The following is a 22,328-nucleotide window of genomic DNA, read 5'->3' on the forward strand; positions in this document are numbered from 1 at the left end:
AGAGTAATACGTCTGGTTTCCAGGAGGATTTTCTAATCTAACTGTAAATCTGGAGCAGATTCTTTACTCTGAAGCGGCACTTGGATAATTGATCTCTTGGAAACTTCTTGATTTTTTTTGTCCTTCTTTTGTTTCAGTGCCTCTACCACTTAGCTCCATGTACCGGCACACTTAGTATAACTCAGACCAACCACACAGGACAGGGTACAATGCAGGGCTACTGTCTCGCTGGCTGAACCCTAGTACACAATTGGTCTTTATGGTTTTCAGTGGTATGGATTTCAAATTATTTTTAATAAATAGCATATGTAGAGGATACAGATGATACTATTGTTTTCCACCACTTTTTCTTGGTAATACTCATTTTACAATGATTCAATGATACAAAAATATACAGCTACAAGTTCAGGCAGCAAAAAAAGAAATAGTTACAACTGCCATCATGCTAGATGAGTTTAGGCGGAGACAGAACATTGGAAGAGATAATCTAGACTAACTTTAACCATGTTATTACAATTGACACTTTTTAAGTCTGAAACCAGAGATGGTGCTTATGCAAAATAGAAGATACATTCATATATACCCCATGGGAAATGAAGGAATAGGATAGTTAATATTGAAACTAGGCACGTTTAATATTGAGCATAAACTAGCTTAGCATAGCTACACCATGTGACCTCCTATCGTGGAGCTGGCCCAGCATGGTTAAGTGTGTGTAGGAGTCCCCCACAGAGCTGGGGGTTATGGAGCTTAGTGTAGCGCAGAATGTTCCAACACACACGGGTCAGATCTGGACCCCCGTGGTCTCGCGGCGGTCACTTAGCCTCGAAGGCTGGAGGCTGAAGGCCTTTTCCGCTGGGGACGTATGCTAGGACATACTGGCCACCGTGTGTGGGTTTGTCTGTGTGTGAGTGCGTGTGTGTGTGTGTGTCCGCATACGTTATTGTTTGTGCGTGTACACTGCTGTACCAGTGCCTACACATGTACTGTGTGTGTCGTGCATGTCTTCAGCGGCTGACCTTATCCGTGCCGACATGGAAATTATGTTTGCGTTTTCATCTCGCCAGCCCGGCTGGTCCGTCAGCAAACCTGTCCTGACAGCTGCTGTCCACCAGCGCCCCCCCCCCCCCCGCCTTCTCTCCCCCCTGATCCCCTATAGCATAGTGCCGCTACATGCTAGCCAGTTAGCCTAGCCTAGCCCTACCTCCTCGGCGGAACGCAGGCAGATCGCTAGCGACAGATGCCAGGACCGCTCTGTGGCTCTCTGTACGAGAGGAGGGGTGGGGGGGTCATAGGTCGCCCAAGAGCTTTCACTGTGACCTTCACCATCGGGGTAGAGTGGCTCTCTGCTGTGGTGCACCAGCTTACATCCCTTCATGTCTTAAGGACAGAACACCCATTATGTTGGCTCTGTAGTACCCAAACAGGGGTTTGTTATAGTGCCCAGATACTGGCAGAAGGCATCATCCTCGGTCAGAGCTCCCTGATTGCACACAGCAGAGCGAGAGGGAGAGGCTTGTGGGTTTGGAACATTGTGTTTCCTCTAATTCTGTGAATGAAAACCAGAGACGCACAAATCTAAAGAAGTTCTCTGTTATCGTGTCTGTTGTTGGCCAGTTTTCCCGATTTTGCTTTTGCGATCTATTGTTTTAATGGCAGTCGTTCCTATTGTCGTTGCTGTTGTTGTTGTTGTTGTTGTTGTTGTTGTGGTGGTGGTGGTTGGGTGTTGTCATTGTATTTATTATTGCTTTAGTAGTTGTCGTGACGATAGTCCAGAGCCACTGTCACTCTCATGGAGCTCAGAATGTTCAGGAATCCTCTGGGTGAAATCCAGCCATCGCAAATACATACACATAATAACAATATAAAGATATAATAAAACCTAAAACTAAACACGTAACCAACTCAGTTTTTCTATTTTCAAACTACTAAGACTAAGACTAACACACTCAAACTTAAATCATGGCTGGCCCCCCAGACTGCTTTCTACGCTCGGTAACACTTCATTTCATTCATCTTCTTGTATCGTTTTATTTAAACTGCACCACCACTTCATCCTTCATCATCTCAATGACCATGCCAACATTTAAAGTATGCCTTTGACTAATAATGTTTCATCACTGTCTATAAAAAAACAATGTGTTGTTATGTTTTTATTTCCTCATTATGTTGTTTCATTCACCCCGATTATGGTTGCGTTTCCTCTTTTTTTTTTTGGTGTCTCTGTGTATATCCTCATCTTCTCTACCTCCATGTAACCTACCACTTGTCTTTGCACTCTCCTCAGCCAAATATAAGTATAATGGATATGTCACATCAAGTAAGTCTGTTCTTCTGTCCCTCCACCTTCCCCCCCCTCCCCCCTCTTCATCATGCCTTAGCTCCCCCACCCAGTGTTCAGGCATGTGGTGTCGCTATGTGGTGTTGACCTTTATTATTAATAACGAAATTGCTGCTATGGTTGTTTTTTCTTTGCTCTGTTTTAACTTTATAGCTCTATAAATATTTACAGACATGCTCTTCTGTCTGTCCCTGAAGCAAAGCTAATAGTAAAATATCAATGTCATGTAATTTAAGTGGGAATAAATAGAGTTGTAATTGTATATAACGTCTTTATCAAGGTAGTTAAGGGTGTAAAAGGGTGACAAAGTAATTGGGGTTGATTTAAGGGGTCACGTTTGTAATTCTACATTTCGTTTTAATTTTCTGTTCATTTTTTTCCCGCCATAATGTGTAGGTGTTTGAAATATTTTCTTTGTATTGTGCTGCTTCTAGCAGCAGATGGCGCTACAACACCAGGCAACAGTGGGGGTCAGAAAGAGGCTGGTGTTCGGTTCAAAGCTGATTGCAATTTAGGTAAATCTACAAGAGTTGACAGAATAGGTGTTAAAAACTTTTCGACTAACAGTGAAGTATCAATGTTAGCTTAAAAAGTTGAATTCTCTTTGTAAATGATAGTTTTAGCCTAAGTATCCAATGTTATAATCTCTGTTCTTTTCTTTGGTTTTTCTGTCGAAAAAATCGCTCGGTCGGTTTTTTCAAATTTTCTGGTTATTTTTTCTTTGAGGGGCTTTTTGAATGTCACGCTTTCATTTTTTTGTACATATGATGGCGATTATAGATACAGACAAGACATAAGTTATATTAAAAAAAAAATGAAACAAATCCCTTCAACGTCTGTTTTGCAACTAATGCAGACGATGATGCTGAACACAATCTTCGCCCTGGATGCCCATGTGGAGAAAGTAAACATTTGTCTCGATGTTAATTGGTTTCATCATCATCGTCCGGTTTCTAACCACTGGTCGCCACAGCGATCCGACCCCAGATCCAATATGGCTTTGCATGGACAGCGGTGGCGGCGCTCTTGCTGCTATCACGTGATTAGCGTTTCAACAAAGGGACAGTTGCCGTCTGCGGTTGTTCCGAGTGCGCGCGGGTGGACCTGCCAGGGTGGCTGAGCGCGCTCTAAACACTGCGCGTGTTTGACAAGGGCCAGATGAATCCACGAGCTATCGGTGGCGCTCCTTGAATCAAGGAGGCAGCTGACGGCTGGGATAAACGTCTGTTTATATCGCTCCGGGGCCCCACTGGCGACGCTCTCTCTCCATTTCTACCGACCTATCACCGGCCACAAACAACCAACCCATCGAACCGAACCGAACAACCCGTTCAAACTGCAAGACGAGCGCTTGTGCTCACGACTCGGTGAAGACGACTGTTGTCTGACCTTTCCCCCTTCCTAGTTTCGACCGTTTCTTTACCCTTGAGTTGGCGCAAAGCTTATGGTTATGTATAATGGTTCAATTAGATGTTTATGTATTCTTAAATAGCAGGCTATATTGAACAATTGTATATGAGCACTAAAGATATCTAAAGAAAAATAAAGGAATAAAATAAAAATCTTCTAAATAATAATCATAAATAATTGTTTTATGAACTTGTTAGCTGTATATAAAAGTATACAATAGTAGTAGTTACATTAAAAAATATATTGAATTTGGTTTTATGTAATTGCATTGTGCATAATATTGTAATGTATTTATGTCCTGAATTTATTTTGTTAGAAAATGCTAATAATAATATTAAATTAACAATGTCAGTATTTAGTCAAATTTAAAATACACATTGTATCACTAGCACTTTTATGCTTATGTATATTAACAATAACCTTGTTCCCTTTTGATATAGGGTCAAAATAAATAATTGTAAAGTATTGCTAACCACTAAACATCTAAAACGTTATACATAAACCCGTATTCTGGTATTGTTATCTAACATATATATGTATCTAATCCATCAATTTAATAAAAGAACAGATCTTATCTCACTCTCACTATTCTCCATTGTTCGACAGTAAAGGAGGAGGTTAGGCCATCCTATCAAAACCGATCGATTAAAATCACCAACTGCTCCTCTGCCGCCACCGCCATCACCTCCTCAAACACATTCCACCACAACTCCACGCACCACCACCTCCAGGAGCCCTTCGTCAGTCCGGGCACCGTCCCCCTCGTTAATAACCGCAAAGGAAGCCTGCTCCCAGCGGGGGCCGGGGCAGGGGCAGCGGGTGAGCCGTCGCGGCTGAGGCTCAGTATCCCCGGGGCGGGGGGGGACGGAAAGCCACGCAGGTCCCTGCTGCTGGCCAAGGGCCGGCTCAACCGGACGCTCAGTCTGCCAGTGAAATACCGCTACCATCCCAGTAATGCCATGCTGCTTGATCACAGTAGGCCCTGTAGGTCTCTTTTTCTTCTTTCATCTGCTTGGTGTGTGGGGGAGGGTGCAGGGGAGTGGGTGCATCAGACAGTAACTCTGCCATTTTGTGTTGTTGCTGTTGTTTGCTGTAAGAGGGGTTTTCTTAACCGTGCGTTCAGGCTGCTTTGGAGCGAGCGACCCTTACTGCTGCTGTTGTTGCTGCTGTTGATGCTGCTATGCATGGTGTCTGTCAACATAGCAAGTCCTTGAGCGGGTGTGTGTGTGTGTGTGTATGCAACTGTATTGCATTCAGTTTCCTTATTTTAATTAGTTCTCAAACTTGATATTGATTTTTAGCAACTGAAGATCAAATAAACTGAGTGCTTCCTTGCTCTTAAAAAAAAATCATAATTTGAATAAACAGCTCTAGAACTGATGACTATAATAATGTCATATTCCTTCTCTCAGTGAGATCAGATCAGTGAAAGCAGAAGTAAACATGTACTGTGTTGTTTGTTCGAGGAGTCACGGCTTGCTATGCACACTTGTGATGCAGGTTTTTTTCACTACTAATCTCATGCTGCGTGCCATTGATTTCTTACCAAAGGACTAATAGGACGCTCTAAAATGACAGGGCCAGTGAGCAGAGATCGTCACATGTGTCAGACAGAGAGACGGCGCGAGAGTGAGAGCTCTGGGTGGCTAGACTCTCTCTCTCTTGAAGCGCAGGAACAGTGTAGTGAAGATCAGACACTTCCAGTCACATGCAGAGCTAGCGGCCTGGCCAACGCCATGGTCTGCCTTAGCTAGTCAGCCCGGCTCTCACTGATCTAAAGAACAACAACATTCACTTTAAATTGTATTTTCTTATTGTTCTTATTGTCCTTCAACCCGGACGATGAATCTCTGACGGGAAAACAGATTTGAAATATTAAAAATACATTGTTGTGTGGCAGCAGAAGCTAAACGCCACAAACGTGTCTACCGATAAAAAAAACCGGCAACAAGACATATATTTAATCTTACATGAGCTTCTGTACCTCATACATATTTCAAGTTCAGTTTTTGTGAGGCTAGTTTTGACCCTCTTCTCTACGGGCTGGAAGGCTGAGCTGCTGAGCCTGCTGCTTTCAATATTCATGGCCTCACTAATCCATCGCCACCCCTCGGCGCGCTGTTTGCATTTAGCTAAGTCCGCCTTGTTGGGGAGGCCTGTTCGTGTGTGTGGTTGTGTGCTAAGCTTTTCTCACAGCATGGAGGGAGACCTGTAGAAGAGCCATTATAGTGGAGAGTGGAATGGGTTTTGGCCATACATGCATTAATATACAGTTGATCTCCATGTTCAAAAACAAAAACCTCACCAGAAAACCATCATCTTCATCGTCTTGCTCACCGTTCATCGCTTTGGTTCCTCATCGCCAACAGATGATGACGGTGTGCTCACTCACACACACATGGTATTTATTGGCTTAGGTACGCGGGATCACTGTGTCGAAGCGGACTGCTACATGTCCAGCCACGCCTTAGACATTTATTAGTTTACCTTTACTTGCTGACAAATTGAGAATCACTCTAGAATCTAGAAGCATCTATTAGCTCGAGGCTATGGGCAGATGAACCGCAGCCCAGAAAACACAAACAGGAAAAGAAGAGGCTTGAGATGGTAGCCTTGGTTAATGTTTCAAGGCCTTTTATTTGGTTTTTCTCCTGTTTTTGTCTTTGATTAATTTAATTGTACTTACCTATTAACATTTGTATTTTTTTTATCTATATAATTTCTGGAGGTGTTCTCTCACATTTAATATCAATTTAATATTCTTACATTTTGGTTGTTAATTATTTATATTTTGATTTGAATTTACCAAGCCTGTTACTTGTGACTTATTTTTCTCTCTGTATAACAGGTCCCCTCTCTCTCTCTCTCTCTCTCTGTCTCTCTCTCTCTCTCTCTCTCTCTCTCTCTCTCTCTCTCTCTCTCTCTCTCTCTCTCTCTCTTTCTCTCTCCTGCAACCCCCCCCTCTCTCCTGTGTATGTGTCTGATATACTCTGTCTGTGTCTGCAGTTGAGGACGAGCACCCGTCAACTCTCTCGCCCAAAAAAAAGCAGCGCAACGGAGGCATGCGCAACTCCCCCAACTGCTCTCCCAAGATGATGAGGTAAGACGCGATCTTTCATACCCCCCCCCCCCCCCCCACCCCCAGCCTCAAGCCTTCAACCAGTGAGTGAAAGAAACTCTGAGACACACACACACACACACAGGGGTTTGAGTAGCGGTGGTGGTGTGGGTGTGTGTGAGTGAGCGATACTTCAGAGACAGATGCTGCTGCCGGTTGGAATTGTAGTGAGTGGGATGACTTGATGAGAGGGGGGCAAATGAGGAATGGGAGAGAGAGGGAGAGAGAGGGAGAGAGAGGGAGAGAGGGAGAGAGAGAGAGAGAGAGAGAGAGAGAGAGAGAGAGAGAGAGAGAGAGAGAGAGAGAGAGAGAGAGAGAGATGGGTTTGGTGAGGAGGAGTGAGGGTGAAATTGGTGTGGTTGGGGGGGGGGGGGGGGATGGGGGAGGGGGGGGCTTGACTGTTCAGGATGGCATGCTGTCAGCGGGTAATGACAGCGCTGAGAGAATATTCGTGTCATGAGAGAAAAGGGGAGCTGCCAGCCAGGAGTCGTTTGAAAACTCCTCTGGCTTTAAAGTTCCAGCTGTCACCACCTCCGGGCGGGTCCACATGTACTCCTTAAACAATGCTGGCACTAATGACGCCCCCGACCAATCAGAACACCGGGGCTCTGCCCGTAGGCTACTCTTTCTCTCTCCCCCTCTGCCTATTGTAGAGGCAGAGACCCCTTGTGAGAGGAGAACCCGTTCGCTGGTCCGCATGTAGCCTCGCCACAATCACACATGAACTACCACTTTACCTTTGCTTTTATCCTGTCCGCCAGAGTTAAATTGCCGTTAATTGATTTTGATAGCTAAAAAGGCTCGGGTTTGCTTGTGCTCCCGTGGCACGGCGCGGCGAGTTAGTACCCGGGGAAAGGGCACGTTCTTGGTAGCCATAGTTACAGAGGATGTACCGGATGAGACAGGTGTACACAAGCAGCGGCGTGTCGGGTCGCGTGTTCTCAGAGCCCCAGTGAGTCGAACGGAAAGGCCTTATGTTTTATGAATACTTGCAGAGAAATTAGACCTAAACCGAATGCCGTGTCGGAGTTCTTTTCTCCCCGTCACACGATACTCTTGTTGTCACTTGTGTTCCTTGTCTTGTGTGCGTGAACTGTGTATTTTTTGCCAAGCATAGCCTTTAGGAACCCAAAAGCCAAATGTTATTTTTACAAATATAAAGCTAATATTAAGATTAGTATCACTGTATACACATTATTGTACATTTTGTGTGTATTAGAGTATAATATTGGTAAAACTATAGCACAACTTTTTGATAACACACTTTTCTACACAGTGTGTTTCTTTTTCGGGGCTTGTTTTTATTGTTGCAATGTTCCCCTTTACACGTTCTTTGTCAGTTCTTTGTTGGTGTTGCTAGCCTCCTCCCCCAGGATAGGCTTCTGCTCTCCTCATCCTCCTCCTCCTCCTCCTCCTACTGTATGTACTTTGACCACAGACCCCGTGTTCATCCGTCCTCCACTGCCACTCTTGCCCCCAGCCTCTGCCTCTGTTCTGCAAAGCTAAAGAAAAACAACTACTGGAAAACTCCAAACAATTTAATAAGCCCCTCACACTTGCCAAACCATTAGTCCAGCGTAGAGCGCCTGTACCCTTTAGTCAAGTGTGCAACAGCACAACATTCGACATGCCCTTGCTCAGAGGGGAATAAAACTGTAATATATTAGGTATTGGCATTGGCAAATCTCCAACTGACTTGCAGCTTCTGCGGCTCACGAGGTCTTGTTCGGTTCTTCAGCCGCTTAACTTAAAGCGCAGAACCTTTCTTCTCCCCTCTCTATGCCTAAGAGATGGTCCCCTGTTTTCCGCCATAATGTATGCGTCTCGTCTTTGATCTCGGAGAGATAATAATTCTTTGGAGTTTTTTTTTTTCTTTCCTCTTTCTCAAAAAACGCTTCAAAGTGGTGTCAAAGTTTTTTCTCTGCTTCAGGGTGGGAGGGCTTGTGGGGGAGGCGGTCTGTATTCAGATAGCTCCTGGGTACAGTATGACAGCCCCCTCTGTTAAAAGTGTAGGTGTATATATATATATATCATTTTTTATTATTTTCCTCATAGACTTAGCCCTCAGCAAAACATCAAATTACCCCTCTCAGTGCACAAGCCCCTCCTCTTTCCTTCCCAGCTGTCCCAGTCAACATATAACACTGTATATATTAAAGAGTTCTGCAGTTACAAGGTGTATTTTATGCACAATGAAAAGTGATTGTTTGAGGTAGCCTTAGGGAAGCCTTCTTCTACAAGAAGAAGAAAGAAAGACCAGAGTGTTGGGGGGGGGGGGGGGGGGGAGGGGGGGTGTAGCAAGAGTGCTAGCGAGCTAGCAAGCTACAGAGCGCATATACCATATCAAGTGCAGTGTTTTTGTGTGTGTGTGTGTGTGTGTGTGTGTGTGTGTGTGTGTGTGTGTGTGTGTGTGTGTGTGTGTGTGTGTGTGTGTGTGTGTGTGTGTGTGTGTGTGTGTGTGTGTGTGTGTGTCTGTGTATGTGCAGGACGTGCAGCCTGAAGGCCTTTGTAAATAAATAATGATCAACAGATTGGCTGTGGGTTTTTGAAAAGCATGCCTTTGTCAGTTTGCATGATGGGGAAAATTTTCAAAGTGCAAGGCTGGCTCACAGCCTGGCAGATAGAGGGGAGGGGAGGGGTGTGTTTGTGTGTGTGCGTCTGTGTGTGTGTGTGTGTGTGTGTGTGTGTGTGTGTTTTTTGGGGGGGTGGGTGGTACGGAGATACAGAGGAATAACTCATCTCTGGTTGAAATACACAATGAGGCAGAGAGGCAAGAAGATAGAATTAAGGCACGAACGACAGAGAAAATAAATGTCCTTGGTCATGAGGAGGTATTTACTATTATTATAATGTGAATGTGATATTGCGACTTTTTTCGTAAAATGTCTAAAGTTGACTTTTGTCTCTCTTATCTTCTGTGTGTGTGTGTGTGTGTGTGTGTGTGTGTGTGTGTGTGTGTGTGTGTGTGTGTGTGTGTGTGTGTGTGTGTGTGTGTGTGTGTGTGTGTGTGTGTGTGTGTGTGTGTGTGTGTGTGAGAATATGTGTGGGCGAGCATGCATGGGTGTGCATTCATGTGTGACTGTGTTGTTTTCATCAGCCAATCAGTCCCTCCCTAAGGGATAACAATTAAGACAGGTCACTGCATTAACATGGAGCCTCCACACTGGCGTGGCGTTCTCCCTGGAATCAACACCCAGCTCCCAGCGTCTTTCCATGGCTTAGCGGCCACACAGTCCTCTGGCTGATGATGTGCCCGGGGTGTGGCACAGCAACGGCAAATGTCTTGTCTGCAACCCCCGACCTCAAACCACCCACAGGGCTGCAAGTATAGTTCAATACAGGGAGGAGAGAGGGGAGTCGAGGAGAGGAGGGGAGGGGAGGGGAGTAGGAGAGAGTGAGGACAGAGGAGCGTAGGAGCGGATAGGAGAAGAGGAGGAGGGGGGAGAGGAGAGGAGGAAAGGAGAGGGAATGAGTGGATGGGAGAGAGGGCAGGAGAGAAAATGATATGAGGCAAGGGGAGGTGAGGAGAGTATTGGCAAGGAGATGAGACAAGGGGGGGGGGGGGGGAGGTGTTCCTGGCCCGTGACAGTCTGCCAGTCACTTTGCTGACAGCTCTGTGAAAGATAGCTGTCTTGGCAACGAGACAGACAGAGAGAAAGAGAGAGAGAGGTAGGGACAACGAGAGGGAGGGAGACAGACAGACAGAGAGAGAGAGGGAGCGAGACAGAGGCAGAGAGAGGGACCGAGACAGAGGGAGAGGGAGAGGTTGACGAGTGAGTGGCCGACAGAGTGAGATAGAGTGAGATAGAGAGACAGAGGAGGGAGGGAGGGAGAGAGAGAGAGAGAGAGAGAGAGAGAGAGAGAGAGAGAGAGAGAGAGAGAGAGAGAGAGAGAGAGAGAGAGAGAGAGAGAGAGAGAGAGAGAGAGGGGTAGAGTGTGGCGGGCGAGGCAGCCCTGCTTGCCTGCATGTGCCAGTCACAATGAGATGCAGGGGAGGGGAGGAGCAACGAAAGGATGAGAGGAGGAGAGAGGATGGGGGAGGAGAGGGGGAGAGAGAGGAGGGAAGAGGGGAGGAGGAGAGGCGGGAAGGGGAGCAGGGCAGGTTGACGTGACGGGAGCCCTCCGACTTGAGTGATTGGCGCTCCACTCGCGTCAGGATGAAAGATCGGGAGCGGGTGTAAAAAAGCGGGTGTAAAAACACTAAACTCTGTCAGCGTTATTATCACCGCCACCGACTGATTTCCTCCTCGCACCCCAGGGTAGGGGAGAGTGTAGATGGATGTAGGAATGAACGAACGGACAGACGGGATGTGGAGGGGGGATAGAATAGAGAGGTACTGAAAAGAACGATCTATGACTGATAGATGGAGGGAGGGGAGTTAATTGACAGTTTAGAAAAAAACTTTTTTCTTGCATCAAAATGCAGTGTAAAGGAGGAGATGACACCAAAGGCTTGTCAATGTGACAGTGTTGGCAGCGGAAAGAGAGAGTGATATTAAGACAGATGCATGTCAATTTTTTGGAAGCGGGTGAAAATTCTCTCTTCCTCTCATATTACTCAAACGTCAATCACGCCGCGTTCCCCCCGTCTTTTTTACTTTTTGTGTGTTTTGAATAAAATATATATATTTTCATGTAATGTTGGATAACAATCCTCAACACACAAAGGCTCTTTGCCAAAAACGAAGGGTTAGTTTCTACGGTTACTGTAGATTCTAACGGTTTTGTGTAAAGTTTTAGCTTTTCTGTTGCCTTGCCAAAAACTAACTCTGTGGGGAGTTCTGTAGTCTTGTAGAATAAACGCAAACCACAGGAGACTCTCTAAGACAGTTGTGGCAGGGTAAGTTCTATTTCTCTTCAATTTTTCGGTCAGTGTACGAACAGATCAAACTCAACAGCCCGATGCGGAAGATTAGCCCGTTTGGTTGTGACGCGCTGTTGAATCATTAATGACCCGCCGTTGGGGGGCGAAAAACCGAAATGTGATTGGACAAATTCCTGAAATATTTAAAGTACGAGCTTGTCGGAGCCTCTTTACTGTTGGAGACGCGTGGCGTCAGGCCTCGGGGAGAAGACCTGGTAAAAAGCTGGTAATTGGTGCCCTGGTAGTTGTCATATCATTCTGGGGATATGTAGCGCCCGCTCACAAGCCTTGCTCGTCTCTCTGCCACCCACTCCCCCACACACACTGACACCTGGCACCCCTTCACCTGACCACCCTACTGACATCAACCGTTTAAACCCCAGTGGACAATTTATAAACAATGAGGGGAAAGTGGGGAGGGATTCAGTATGAGTTGCTTTTGAATGGGAACGTACAATAACCATTAGTTAAACAGAACCAGATGCGCATGAAGAAACGGGCTAAATGATAACCGGCTTAGTGCCTTCCCTAATTCTTCCATCAAGCAAGTAGTGGCTAGGGTTTTTGCCCCCAAGCTGAAAGATACAGGGTTGATCCCACAATGTCTGCATCCCAACTTGTAGTCATTATAGCAACATGATGTCACGTACCGTCTCCTTAATGACGTCTATCTGAAATCACAGTGATTTACTTTTGATAAAAGCGTTTCCTCATGGGTTGGGACTGCCCCACTCGTTAACACTTAGTGTTTTGATGAACACTTTTTGCGTTTTCTAACGTCCTTCATCGCACCTTTTCCCACAGCAGACACGACCCGCTGCTCATCCCCGGGAACGAGCAGATCGAGAACATGGACATGAGCGTGAAGAAGTACGACTCCACGGGCATGTTCCACTGGTGCCCCTCCAAGGAGATCGAGAAGGTCATCCTGGTGAGTGTGTGTGTGGCGGCGGTGGCACTTACTTAGCTGTGCTAGCTGCCTGCCCCAGGGACTCCACTGCCCTGCTAGCTGCCTGCCCCGCAGATGATCGAAATTAGCCTCTTTGGCACAACTCTGGCATGTTTCCAGCAACGTAATCGATGTGCACGGTCCCTGTCAAAAGATACTCAAAATTTAAATAAGAAGCTTGAGGTTTAGACTTTGATTTCAATAACGTACATAGATACACTGGGTCAGTCAGTGAGATAATATAATCAGATCATGGCCAACGGCAGCCCTGATCAGGGGGGGAGGGTCGCGAAGATCTAAGGTCCTTCCCTGGTTCCGATCAATAACGTTAAACAATCGATAACTAATATGTACTGACACTTTCTCTCATTGCTTCGCCGTTGTTTCAAGGTGAGTGGGAATGCTTTTTTTTTTTTTATATATATACTCTGTACAGCGAATAGTTACTGCTACACTTCAAGGCATGTGTTTGGGATTTGAGAAGGGAGCTTAAAGGGCCTGTTTGGGTGTGGGAGTTGTGTATGTGTGTGTGTTTCAAGGAAAATAACAGTGTGTGTGCGCGTGTTTGTGTTGCTGAGATAGATGAGAAGAGAGAAGTTTGTGAAGCTGTAATTAGCAACATTCCCATTTGGAAAGATAAAATGTAACTTTGATAGTGCTGTGAAGATCACACTGGTTTAATGTTTTATTAACAAAACTTGATTTGACTTGAAAGGGATTTTTTTCTTTTTAGTGTTGGACAGAAATCCATGTGTTGATTTTCAAAGATATTGGATATCAGTAATAGTGGTGCAGCACCTTACAAAGCCCTCGAGAGCCATACACAACATTGCTTTATTTTTCTTCTGTATGCATTGCTGCATTCCAGAGATATATGCATGCAATATCTCACAAACTGCATCTTTGTAGCAAATGGTTAAAATCTGCTAAAGCTCGGATCTCTTTCTTCATTTCTGATTTCCTCACTTGGTATTACTGAGTACATTCTTAAATGTACGTTCACAATGTATAGTGGAGTGTACAATTGGTTGCTTGGTTAACCAACTATACATTTAAGATACATTGCATTTAGTCCAGCATACTATTCAGTACGACTGAATAGCCATGAACTATTCAACTATAAACCTGTACAACTCTTGTTTTAAATCGCATTAATCTTTTTATTTTATCTCTCCTCTTCCTCCCGACATTTCAAGCCCACACTCCTCCGTTTCTCACTATGTTTTATTGTGTTTTTCTCTCTCTCTCCCTCCTGTCCCCCTGTGTCTCTCTTTGTCTCTCTCTCGCCGCAGACCCGGAGCGAGGCGTCGATGACGGTCCTGAGCGGTCATGTAGTGGTCTGTATATTTGGAGATGTCACGTCCGCTTTGGTGGGGCTGCGAAACCTGGTGATGCCTCTGAGAGCCAGCAACTTTCACTATCACGAGCTCAAGCCCATCGTGTTTGTGGGCTCACTGGACTACCTGCGCAGGGAGTGGGAGACCTTACACAACTTCCCCAAGGTCTCCATATTGCCTGTGAGTTTACATCGGGACATATATTACGTTTCTTGGTTCCTTTATGTTTTTTTTAAAGGTTTACATTTTAATTTAAGGTTCACTTAAAAGTGCTGGAGCAGGGTTTGAGAGTTGTAAAAAAACGATTCATAGCTGACAGTATTTCTATCAATTGATAGCTGAATAGTATCTGTTAAATCTTACCAACCAACCTTTTAACACCTTTGTACAGTTGCTTAATATTCTTTTGTGTTTGGAATATACTTTATCCCAAAATATCACTTCTAAGATGAATTGCCTACCCTAGCTTTAACTGTTTCTGATTCAGATTCAGATTTCTGAAGTGTTTTTCATTTCTCTCGCATGGATGGAGGGTGGTGTTGATGACTGGTGTGAGGCTAAGCGCTGAACAGTGAATGACACAGAAACATTCTGCTCTTCTACAAGGAGTGCTGTAAACTGACTACTGTGCGTTGACATTTCGGAGTTTGCGTGCACATTGTAATCCAGATGAGTTCCGTGAGTCGAACCGTCGTCGACTGTCACTTTGATTCGATCACAAATTATTTCGGGCTGAACGATCGGTTTCTATGATCGGTCCCTCTCCCTCCATGCTCTGAGGATAAATAAAAGCCCAGGCAGGGGTTCCAGTGGGCTGCAGCCCCAGTGCCAGCTGTGGACGCGGTGGCGGGCTGCCTTTAGAGCTTGTTAGGCCTGGCTTGACTGATGATCACAGAGGAGAAGCCCAAACACCGCCTTCAGCGCAAGCTAGCCTTTAGATTAGTCTGCGTCCCCCCCCTACCACCCCACGGCCTGTTACATCAGCCGAATGTCATCGCCTCCGCACTGGAATACTTGTTAACTAATTTCCCAGAGCTCCACTCCGCCTCTTGCTCTTAAACTAGTTTTTCTCTCCACCCTCCACCCAGCTTGGCTGTTATTTTGTTGTGTTTTCGGGTTTGTTTTTGGTTCTTTTTTTGATGAGTTCTAATTTTTTTTGCATTTTCTCTTTGTGACACATTTTTTATTCTTCCCCCTGTATTCCTCTGCTTCTTCCTTCTTCTTTCTTTCTCTCTCCCTTTCTCTCTTGCTCTCTTCTTCCGCCGTCTCTCTCTCTCTCTCTCTCTCTCTCTCTCTCTCTCTCTCTCTCTCTCTCTCTCTCTCTCTCTGTCCTTCTCTCTCTCTCTCTCTCTCTCTCTCTCTCTCTCTCTCTCTCTCTCTCTCTCTCTCTCTCTGTCCTTCTGTCTCTCTCCCTCTCTCTCTGTCTCGTTCTCTCTGCCTCCTGAAGGGTACTCCACTGAGCCGGGCTGATTTACGAGCTGTCAACATCAACCTCTGCGACATGTGTGTCATACTGTCGGCCAATCAGAACAACATTGACGACGTCTCGCTGCAGGACAAAGAGTGCATCCTGGCGTCGCTCAACATAAAGTCTATGCAGTTTGATGACAGTATCGGGGTCTTGCAGGCAAATTCCCAGGGTAAGAACCACCTCCCCCTCATAGGCTTTGAATTGAAAGATTCACATTTCTTCCCGACAATTTAGAATGGCAGCGCATCTTGTGTATCCAACCACCCCGATCCCCCTATATGCCATTAGAGGAACTACATTTTAGTCTCTCCCGTGAACCCCCTATAGGCTACTAGAGGAACTACATGTAATTATCTTCCGTGAACCACATAAACCCAATTTGAGGTATTGCGTGCTACTCTCTACCGTGAACAACCTATAGGCCGGTAGAGGAACTTCATGCTAGTCTCCATCTTGAACTCCTTACAGGCCGTTAGAGGAACTACATGCTAGTAGCGTGAACCACCTAAAGGCCATTCAATGAACTACATACTACTCTCTACCGTGAAAACCACTTCATGCATTTAGGGGAACTCTCATCCAGCAGGGATTCACAAACAGGTGCTCATGGCTGCTGCCTGAACAGGACTCAGAGCTGGTTTCCCCTAGAGAGGACAGGGTCGTGTCAGACTGGGAGAAGATTGAACTTATAGATGGGAAAAGGGGGTGGCGAGGATGGGCCTGAGAGACCAGGAAGAAGAACGGAACAGTGGGATGGATATGTCAACATGTCAAGTGGTAGTCTATCACGTATGTTTAATTTAAAATCCCTGGCAGTTAACCGATGTTATCTCTCAACTCGAACAGCTTTATTTTTACAGACACACACACATACACACACACACACACACACACACACACACACACAGAGACACACACACACACACACACACACACACACACACACACACACACACACACACACCACAACACACACACACACACACACAGAGACACACACACACACACACACACACACACACACACACACACACACACACACACCACACACACACACAGTAACAGCCAAACGCAACACTGGGCGGTGACAGCTTCATCTGAAACGCCACATTAAAGTTTTTCTTCCAACATCATTTACGGATTATTCCAGCCATGTCCTTCAGTAATTCACACGCACACACACACACACACACACACACCATGCGCAGATCCTCCTCCGCCACGATAACACTTTTTAATGATGTAATCAACGGACCGGGCCGTTTAATGACATCGTCCCCCCTCCCCTCCCCCCTCCCCCACCCCACCCCGTGGACCTGGTGTCTGGCGGAATGGTCTGGAACAGATTGTTGATGTTTGGAGACGAACACACGCAGCCTGGCGTCCCATCAGCCTTCATCATCATTAAGCAGCAAGCACAAATCACCACGCACGCCGAGTCAGCTGCTGCTCGTTAGTCACAGCAAAACACTCACACACACGCAAGGCACACACGATCACACACACACACACACAGGCAGGGACGGATGTGCATAAGGAGACGGGGGACACTGGCGCACACGCAGACACACACTGACGCGTACAGTATATACATACAAATACACACGCTTATGTGTAGAAACGTTGGCACACGAGAACACTCATGTGCACACTTATTTACACAAATGAATAGACTTACCCATACAGTCCCCACTACCGGACACGCACAAGCACTTGTGTACACACACACATCGGAATATACGTACCCCACACACATAGACACACATAGCTGCAGGCACACACCCTAAAACAGTCAAGCAGACACACACGTAAACACGTAAACACGTAAACCACTCGCAACCGTCCCAACAACCAGCGCTTTCTCCACACTTCTCCGTCACGCTAAAATAAACAGTTTAATACCAAAAGCGGTAACGGTTGCAAACAAAAACAAATAAAACACGCCTATCAGCCGAGGGTGTATCTCCTCTGCTCCATACCCCTCTCTCCTCTCCTCTCCTCTCCTCTCCTCTCCTCTCGAACCCCTCCAGCACCAAAAAACAACAACACCAGCAGTGGTTATTTTTTATTCTCCACCCAGCCAGGTGTGAGTGATGGCGCTGTCAATAGCAATGGCACCCCGGCCCAGTAAGCAGGGGTAAATCTGAGAACACAATGCCGCTCCGGGGACCAGTGCGCGGCTCGCGTGATGACGGACCGCTAGGCTCCCTGGGTCCCCCTCCCACACTGGATGGAGTGGAGCCTATTGTTGTCAATGATTGGGTCTTACATCAACCGTCGGTTGCAGTGATAAATATTGCACTGTGGAATGTGTGCCGCGCACGTACGCGCACGAACGCGCACGTTCGCTTCGCGTGCGTCTGACACATTCAACAGGTGTGTAACGCCGCGCACAAACGTAGATCCAGAGGCGACACATATGGCACACACATGGTCACGCAGACGAACACAGAGACCACGCACACACACATACGAATGAACAAGGACACACACATATAAACAAGGACTCACACACACACACATATGCACACGTGAATATACAAACACACAGACACACACATGAATGAACAAGGGGACACGCACACATTTTCACAACATGCACGTACAACCCACAAACAAACACAAAGGCACACACACACACACACACACACACACACATACACAGTGTATCATATGTATTGCTTTGGGGAGTCCTACCACTCAGAGATGATAACATGGAGACGGCGGGGAGCGGTTGAATTTAAAACAAGAAGGTGCAAATGAATAAGTAAACACGTGGCTTCCTAAGGGAGCACTTCTCACGGTTTCGCTGAGCATGTAGTCAGCCGCAGAGCAAAGCTGTGCCCGGGGGGTTTAGAGCAGGGCATGGTGTAACCCAGATCTCAGATAAACCTGTCAGCTTTACTCGTGGTGGAGGGAGACCAGCTCTCTGTCTGGCTGTACCCGCTCCTGTTCAGCTGCAGCTGATGGGGCCTAGACATCCATACCCCGTTTTTTGGCGGCAAGTAAATATGATGGGTCGTCGTGTGTATTTGACAGTGAATTTGTTGTTGGGGAAATTGTGGCAGGTTATTTTTTTATTTCAAGGAATTTCTTTTTTGTCAAAATGAGAACATAAAATTATTGATAATAGAAATAACTGAATCGTTGTAAAATATATCGAGATTGCGATGTTCAATGTGTTAAATTATGGAGACAGTTTACTTTTAGTGTGTGAGACCAAGTTGAGAGGTCAATTGTTTCCAGTAAACACCAGACATATTTATACACAATTTAATGGAAGTCTTTGCCAAACATAAAAACATATACGCATGTCTAGCATTAACATGTTAATATTGTCCCAGCATGATCAGCTTTTTTATGTAATCAACTGCCAAAAATAAATTCACCATGTATTTCCAAAAAAAACATTCGGAAAACCAGCAAACAGTTAGTGGATCAATATCCCTGTTTCCACAGTTCTTCCGGTGTAGGACACAAACAGCACAGCAGTTTCACAACGACAAAAACATGTTTTGGCATCCCCATATGCAAGCATAAGAAAAGAGAAGGTATGTCGTTACAGCTAGGAACCAACACCGGCGGTCACTCCCCGGAAAGAGTAGACACGGTTATTTTTGTGGGCTCGCCAGCTCTGACGATGTTGTTGGGTAAACGGGTAAACCTGTGTTTCCTGTTTTACGTTTAGTGAGCGTCACACTTGACTGGGTTGCGACAGTTAGTTATGTTGTGGCGTTGCGCGTGTATTACGCAGGCTTACGGCCTCGTAGGGAACCTTCTTTTGGGGTTTGCCTGATGTCGAGGACTTGGGGGATGCCTTTGGTATTACGAGTGTCTCTGGTAGTGTTTGTAGCGATACGCACTCACACACACACACACACACACAACACACACACACACCACACACACACACACACACACACACACACACACACACCACACACTCACACACAACACACACACACCCACACACACACACACACACACACACACACACACACACACACACACAGGCACACACAACTCATTCACAAGCCTTTCAAAACTTTGTGACCTGAATATATTTCCTGCATTATGTCTGTGGAGTCGCAGCAGGTATAAGCTGGCGTTTTTGCCGTCGTCAGCACTAAATGATGGATGTCAAAACAGTGGTGATGCATTATTGCATTGTAGCATTACAGTTTAAGGTGTTTACTTGTCACTAGGAGGAAATGCAAAAATGTGAAGTCATGTGAATTCATGCCGGCTGTCACATACTCCTGTGTTTCCGAACCACGCGATGTTCAGATGAGAGTTTTTTTTCCGAAGGATCCACTTCGTCAACTTAATGGTTACAAAATGAACCACATATAAAATTCATATCTTCCCCCGGTTGAAGAGCTTTGGATGCTAAAAATGTTCCGGCTGACCGTTAAAAGCACAATATCCATTCTGTCCCCGGTCTAAGTGTTGCCTTCCTCCCCCCCACTCCCCCCCTTCTATTTTTCTGTCAATCTGCACTTTTTTGAATGACACAGAAAGCACACCACATCAACTCAACAACTCACCGCTGCGTAAACAACATGCACTATGGGTAATGGCATTGACGTGCCCTCTTCTGAATAGAGTGGCATATCACTGCAGTTAACCAATGCCCCCCCCCCCCCATGCTATTTTCACCTGTGTACCCCATCTCGGTCCTTCACCAGAGCAAAGGAGAATGTTTCAGCTAGTAGTGCATCTTGTCGTATCCCCCCCGCGCTTATGTTGATCCATTGCTTTCAAAATGTAGACATCTTTTTATCCAAGGTTTTTCTGTATACATGCATTAAGGATCAGGGAGGGGTTAGGGAATGCCTAGGCACAATGTGGACATTGAGGTTTAAACCCAGAACCCTATCTTTGAGTCAAACAAACCCAGACTAACACTACCCTACACCCGTAAAGTAAAGTAGTAGAATAGTTACACAGTAGTAGTACCCACTCTTGTTAATCTGTTACCATTCCCTCTGTGCCACCCTTCTCCAGGTTTCACGCCTCCCGAATGGACCGGTTATCTCCAGACAGCAGTCCAGTACATGGGCCTCGTCCGCCAGGCCTCCGTCACCACCGGAGCCAACATCCCCATCATCACAGAGCTAGGTAATGCCTCGCTCCGCCCTCAGCACTGCACCAACCCCCCACCACAAAACCTCCACTATATCAAAAAACACAAAATAAATATCGACCAGCGTCCTTTATCGACACGTACAACATAGCCCTCAAGTAAATATCTCAACGCTGTGCTGCCTGAAGACCAAATTCCATGGTATTCGTTGCTAATACTTCCCCCCCCCCCCCTCCTCCTCTTTCTCTACCAACTCTAAAGAGATTCCCTTCCTGGCTTTGCTTGCTGTTTTTTTTAGTGAGTCAGAGGCGAATGCCTGGATGCTTTTATCTGCGGCGTGGCAGTTTTGACAAGACCATAGCACTTAGGACAGTGTGCGTTAACCTGGACGTCTCTGTCAGGCGTTTTCACCACTAAAGCAGATCGGCGTCTGCGATTTGTTCGCTAATGCACAGGACAAACCCGTCCTGATGGAGAGGACGAGGGAAGCAGAGGAAAGATGCGAGACAGAAGCGGTAGAGTGTTAGAGAAGAGGAAAATGGGAGAAAAATGCCAGGGTTGCCAAAATAGGCCCATTTATTAATAACAATGGCAGTGGTTGTAGTCCCAGTGGGAACGCAGACTCATGAAACTTTTAGATCTCTGAGGGCTGTACTAAACGACTGGAGACTGCCTACTCTATCTCCCCTGCCCCAATTAGAGAGCAGTGGAGCGTGGGAGGGAGGGGGAGGAGGGGGAGGGGAGAGAGGAGAGAGAGGAGAGAGAGAGAGAGGAGAGAGAGGAGAGAGAGAGAGAGAGAGAGGAGAGAGAGAGAGAGAGAGAGAGAGAGAGAGAGAGAGAGGAGAGAGAGAGAGAGAGAGAGAGAGAGAGGAGAGAGAGAGAGAGAGAGAGAGAGAGAGAGAGAGAGAGAGAGAGAGAGAGACTCCCTAATGTTATTTGTATCAGGGGGGTTATTTGTAACATTACCTACTGTGTAGAGACCTCCCCGACTAGTTTATCATAGAATCACTCTAAACTAGACTCAACTACTGGCGTCGATTCACCACTAGCTAGCCCAGCACTCGGAAATCGCGCGCATCACTCGGGAAAACTTGTCTCGTACAAGTCGTGTTTGCCTGTTGGTGGGGGAGAATTTGCATCGCTGGTTGCCGACACAGTTGTGTACCACCCACAAGGCGCGGAAGAGAGGGAATAATATGCAGAGGAGAGACGTGCCCGCTGTGGCTCTCAGATCTCAGCGGAACCACACTTTGTACCTCCGTGTTTACAGCTCGGGTGGCCAAGCCAACCAAATCTATTCCCGTTGAAATCAAAACTGAACATTACCCCGTTCACGCCTTTGCTTGGTAAATTTTTTTTGTGCTATGCGTAACGAACACACTCGTGTGTGTGTGCGTGGGTAGGGGGATGATAACGCCTCACTTTATTCCCTTCTCCGCCTCCCACCATGAACCATGTTATTGTTCTCTTCAGCGGCGCTGCTCGCTGACAGCAATGGCTTCTAAACCCACCACACGCAGTATAATCCACCACATTGTTCTTGCTGAAAACACGGACAGCCTTGAGTGCCCTCAGACAGAGTTGAATAGCTTATATCCCCCCCCCCCCCCCCCCCCCCCGCCCGCTTTTTTTGTTTCAAATAACCACGCATTTCTTCCCTATGCCCCCCTCCTCCTCCAAATGCCCCCACCCCACCCCTTTCCTTCCTGGGCCCCTCCCTCCTGTTTCCTGCCTTGCTTCATTGCCATTAGC

The 22,328-nt window shown here is 46.3% G+C and overlaps 1 protein-coding gene across 1 annotated transcript in view; it reads left to right on the top strand.

Moving 5' to 3' along the window:
* Window positions 1–22,328, top strand: part of LOC132473650 (calcium-activated potassium channel subunit alpha-1a-like) — a 106,327-nt gene that overhangs the window by 70,170 nt on the left and 13,829 nt on the right. Inside the window, exons 18-24 of the mRNA XM_060073859.1 lie at window positions 2,776–2,856; window positions 4,358–4,735; window positions 6,758–6,851; window positions 12,538–12,664; window positions 13,975–14,199; window positions 15,467–15,659; window positions 20,498–20,611. Of these exons, the coding sequence (XP_059929842.1) occupies window positions 2,776–2,856; window positions 4,358–4,735; window positions 6,758–6,851; window positions 12,538–12,664; window positions 13,975–14,199; window positions 15,467–15,659; window positions 20,498–20,611 (1,212 nt within the window). The remainder of the gene's footprint in view (window positions 1–2,775; window positions 2,857–4,357; window positions 4,736–6,757; window positions 6,852–12,537; window positions 12,665–13,974; window positions 14,200–15,466; window positions 15,660–20,497; window positions 20,612–22,328) is intronic.

This window comes from Gadus macrocephalus, chromosome 15 (genome assembly GCF_031168955.1).
Source record: "Gadus macrocephalus chromosome 15, ASM3116895v1".
Classification (NCBI taxonomy): Eukaryota; Metazoa; Chordata; class Actinopteri; order Gadiformes; family Gadidae; genus Gadus; species Gadus macrocephalus.